The sequence below is a fragment of the Bison bison genome, unplaced genomic scaffold (genome assembly GCF_000754665.1).
Source record: "Bison bison bison isolate TAMUID 2011002044 unplaced genomic scaffold, Bison_UMD1.0 scf7180017864274, whole genome shotgun sequence".
In the NCBI taxonomy this organism is placed as follows: domain Eukaryota; kingdom Metazoa; phylum Chordata; class Mammalia; order Artiodactyla; family Bovidae; genus Bison; species Bison bison.
In genome coordinates, this window is record NW_011494846.1 from 3,700,345 (window position 1) to 3,705,118 (window position 4,774).

A 4,774-nucleotide genomic window follows, 5' to 3' on the forward strand; every position below is an offset into this window, starting at 1 on the left:
ACAACTTCTATAGCTTTTGAAGTTGATTTTTTTGTATGGTTTCTATGGGTAGCTCTCTAGGTATAACATGTTCATATAATGCTATCATTTTTGATAAATGGTACAAAATGATAGTTGATAACACCTGACTTCATAAAATCCAGTGGTAAAGAATACAGATAGATTTTCTCAGGGCTTTGAAGGCTTTTCTTTAAAATGTCAAACTCAAGAAAGGACAGGGGTTGCCCGGGTAGGATTAACCTCCACAAGGGGTAGGAAGCACATGGTTTCTTAAGAGTCATTTTTGGATAAAGCCACAGGAAGAGTCCACCCAAACTGGAAAGCCCAAGTTCTCTGAAAACTGTTGATCTCATCACTTAAATCAAGGTTCAGATCCTGTGTAAGCCTGAAGGAACCTTTGTTTATTGGATTTTAGATGACTGTATCATATTCTCCTTAGCCCTCTCTGAGTGAACGTCCCTAAAAAAACTATCTTCTCCTAATTTTACAGTCTCTCTAACTGAGCCCCCATAGCAAGCATATCTGTCTTTTCAGCAGATGGCTTTGGCCAGCAGGGAGCCTAAAAGCCAATGGTCATAAAAAAAAAAAAACAAGGGTGGGGGAGGGGAACTTGCTTTGACAAACATCTCCCAGTTTTCCTGCAGTGCACAATTTCTCACCACATAAAACTGTCTGAAGGCTGCAACTGAGCCAAAACTTTAATAAATGTTTTCCCTCTAAAAGGCTTTCCAAGAATCACAGATATTAAAGCTGGAAGGAACCTTAGCCATCCTCAGCAGATTGCAGAGCAGCGTCTATGGTCTGATTTTGAGAAAAGTGAGTCCAGAGAGACGAAATGCTTTGTGTCAGGTCACCCAATGGGTAGCAGTGGTAGACCCGGGATGAAATAGAGTCCAGGACCCCTGCCTGCTGGCCCCCAAGCTTCTGAATCTCATTTGTCCCCTTCTTGACAAGTACTGGGTTTGGTGTGATTCCGTGTGCTGTCACTGAATGAAAAGCAATCACCGTTTATCGAGTGGCTATTGCATACTTTGCTTTTATAAAAACAAAGACTGTGAAGCATGTATTACCAAACCTATTTTACAAATGAGGAAGGGAAAGCCTACAGAGTTTACGAGTTTGCACAAAGCCACACCGTGACTGAGCCAGGATTCAAACTCAAGGCTGCTCGAGTCTGGGTCTGGTGCTCTTCCCGCTGTGCTGAACTGTCTCTCTTTGTGTGATTTATCTTCTCAGTAACTACCATCTTGCAATCTGAAGACACAGTCTTTTAGATATGAAAATGAATATCAATAGCTCCTTTGTCTTTAAAAGTCTTTAGAGAAATTAACTAGAACTATACACAGGGGTACTACCTAGTCTGGAGATACTGTGGATTCAGTTTCAGGCTACTGCGATAAAGCAAGTTAGTGTGTTAGCTGCTTAGTTGTGCCCAACTCGTTGTGATTCTATGGATTGCAGCCTGCCAGCCTCTGTTCATGGAATTCTCCAGGCAAGAATACTGGAGTGGGTTGTATATAGTATAATTTCATTGAGTGGTTGAACATGACAGATGCACTGTGAATATATTAATATATGTATATAGATACATGGGCATGGGGCTTCCCTGGTGGCTCAGACGGTAAAGAATCTGCCTGCAATGCAGGATACCCAGATTCGACACCTGGGTTGAGAAGATCCCCTGGAGAAGGGAATGGCAATATGAGCATAGAGAATATCTGGAAAGACCCACACCAAACACTTTAAAATAGTTTATGCTGATGAATGCATTCAAGGCCCAGCTGGTTAACAGAGGATTCAGTTCAGCTCAGTTCAGTTCAGTTGCTCAGTCATGTCCAACTCTTTGGGACCCCATGAATCAATGTCAGGCTTCCCTGTCCATCACCAACTCCCGGAGTTTACTCAAACTCATGTCCATCAAGTTGGGGATGCCATCCAACCATCTTATCCTCTGTCGTCCCCTTCTCCTCCTGCCTTCAATCTTTCCCAGCATCAGGGTCTTTTCCAATAAGTCAGTTCTTCGCATTAGGTGGCCAGAGTTTTGGAGTTTCAGCTTCAGCATCAGTCCTTCCAATGAATATCCAGGACTGATTTCCTTTAGGATGGACCGGTTGGATTCCCCTAAACAGAGGATTGGGGGACTATTTATGTATCATTTTAATTTTTCATAACCAAGGTATATTATTTTTAAAAATTAAACTTTCTTTGCAAACCCTTTACAACAGTTTAACCTTTTTTAATAACTAGAAATTATAATCAAAGTCATTATCACTGCTCTAAACTATATAAAGGATGGCCAGTCATAGGAGATGTGCATGCGTGCTAAGTCACTTCAGTCCTGTCCAACTCTTTGCGACCCATGGACTGTAGCCCACCAGGCTTCTCTCCATGGGCAAGAATACTGGAGTGGGTTGCCATGCCCTCCTCCAGGGGATCTTCCTGACCCAGGGATAGAACCCATGTCTCTTATGTCTCCTGCATTGGCAGGCAGTTCTTTACCACTGGCGCCACCTGGGAAGCCCTCATAGTAAATAGTATGGGTTTTTGGTTTTTTTTTTTCCTGTTGTCATGAAACATGTGGAAAGAACCAACAGCAAAGCCCAGTGCAGAGCAGAGTTGCTGTATCAGTGATTGTTAAGCCTCTCCTCCATTAGACCGAAAGTTCTAACGCTAATCTCAATCCCAAATGAAAGTCTTTTGTTGCTTGTGGAATATTAAAAATCATGGGGTTTAACTTTTTACCTTGAATTACAAATGCATCCAGCATTCATTTGCCACCTTTTCCCATCTTGTTTGTGTTCTTCGGATTTTTTTTCCTTCTTATCAGCCCTCTTCCATCTCTGCATTTTTGTTTTTTGGGTTTTTTTTTTTTTTTTTTAATAATAGTTTGTTTTTTTCCTAGACATCCAATAGGTATGTTTTCTTTAGGAATTAGTTCTGTTGTTACCAGGAATTAAGTCTTTAGGAGTGAGTTCAGTTTTTACCAGTTTTCACATAATTGTTTTTGAAATCTATCCAAAAATCTGTTTAGATTTTTGGACTAACACCTTAAACAATGTTTATTCACTCTCTCTTGCCTTTCTCTTTGCCAGTGAATACACTTGTCTGTCCATTTAAAAAAGTGTCTTCCTCCAGGTGAGCACTACCGAGAAGCCACTGAGAAAGCCACCAGCCAGGCTGAAAAAACTTAAAGTCAAGAAGGAAGGAAAAGATTTCACGATGAAGGACATAGAAGAGAAGATGCAGGCGGTGGAGGCGCGCAGGAAGGTAGCCCAGCTCTCACGTGAGGGGCGCTGCTCTGAATGAGTGCATCCTCTCTAATTGGCAGCTTTCAGACAAATTGCACGGATTGTATTAATTCTTTTAGTGATCTCTATGCTTCCCATGCTGTATACTTAATTTTTTAAAGTTCTCTTTGTGTGGTGAAGAAATGAAGCACCATCTTGAATTTGATCAAATTACAGCTTCATCCATAAAGCCTAAGGAAGCAATATCTAGTTCTGAGAATTAAGTATGATATTTTCTTCCTATTAAAAAAAGAGAGAGAAACATCAGCTGGGGCCCCGGGTGGCAGAAGGTCTCGGTTGGAGGATGGGAGCTGAGCGGAGGCCGTGCAGACCTCAGACAACGCCTGCAGCATTCACACACACATGGTCCACATCACCCTCTGTCTGCCATTATTTTGGGAACCAGCCTTCATGGCTTTGGTCTGATAGCCTTTACCTGCGTGTCTCTTGTTGGCCTCCCAAAGAGCAAGGACTAGACCATAGCTCCTTGAGAGTGTCTGGAGGGTATGGGGGGTGGGGGGAAGGGTCTGTCTCCTTCAATAGTAATTCCTCAACCTCTGTTGAATAACTGCATAATGAAATAGAGAAGCCAGGAATGTTCGTTACAGGCAGTATTAATGAGAACTTGGAGAGAGTTACTTGGACTCTTTTTTCACCCTTTAACCCTGCTTTTCAGACTAAAGAAGAAGAAACAAGAAAAAGGCTACAGAGTGACCGACTTCCGGCCCCAGCCCATCATTCAGATTCAGCTGAACTGGTTGGGGAGGACAATGTGTTTGCAAAAGGACTCAAAACCGAAAGTTGTGCCGAATTTGAACCGTCTGACCTGCAGGAAGGAAAACTGCTGAAAAGGAAGAAGAGTACAAGCGAAAGTACCTCTGACGATAGAAACCACAGTTACGAAAATATCGGGGCTGTGGAGTCAGACGCGTCCTACAACCAAGCGGACGGCGTATTCTGATAAAACGTAAGCCATTTTATGTGAATTTCAGGAAAAGGCATCCATTTCCCCAGGTGTGACATTCTTAGTCTGTCTCCGGTTTTCTTTGACGGCCTGACCCCCTCACCCCCTGGGATGTGCCTTGGGCCTTAGGAATGATTGCGAGAGCTGCCTGGGCTGGAGCTCAGTTGAGTCGGCTAAACGGCTAGTCTGGCTTTCAAAAAAAATAAATAAAAGGAAAATTTGCCCAACTTTGGTTTTATAAAGTTGTCGTTCTCCTTAAGTGTGGCTTCAAACATCGTGAAAATGCCTTTCATTTGTGAGCACCTTTCAGCTTCCGTTAATGTATTTGTGACAAATAAAATCCTTCTTTGTGGTTCCTGCCCCTTGGCTGTGTCCACCCTCTGAGGGTCCTTTAAGACAAATTATATGGATTTGTGTTAAGTATTTTCATGATCTGTATGCTTCATATGCTGTATGTTTAGGTGTGGGTTTGTTTTTTTTTTTCCTTTTAATTCTCTTTGTGTTGTGATGAAAGCAAAATTCT

The 4,774-nt window shown here is 42.3% G+C and overlaps 1 protein-coding gene across 1 annotated transcript in view; it reads left to right on the top strand.

Annotated features, from left to right (window-relative positions):
• Positions 1–4,502, top strand: part of STMND1 (stathmin domain containing 1) — a 21,230-nt gene extending 16,728 nt beyond the window's left edge. Inside the window, exons 4-5 of the mRNA XM_010848797.1 lie at positions 3,136–3,267; positions 3,964–4,502. Coding sequence (XP_010847099.1) covers positions 3,136–3,267; positions 3,964–4,248 — 417 coding nt within the window. The 3' untranslated portion in view covers positions 4,249–4,502. The remainder of the gene's footprint in view (positions 1–3,135; positions 3,268–3,963) is intronic.
• The last annotated feature ends 272 nt before the right edge of the window (positions 4,503–4,774 follow it).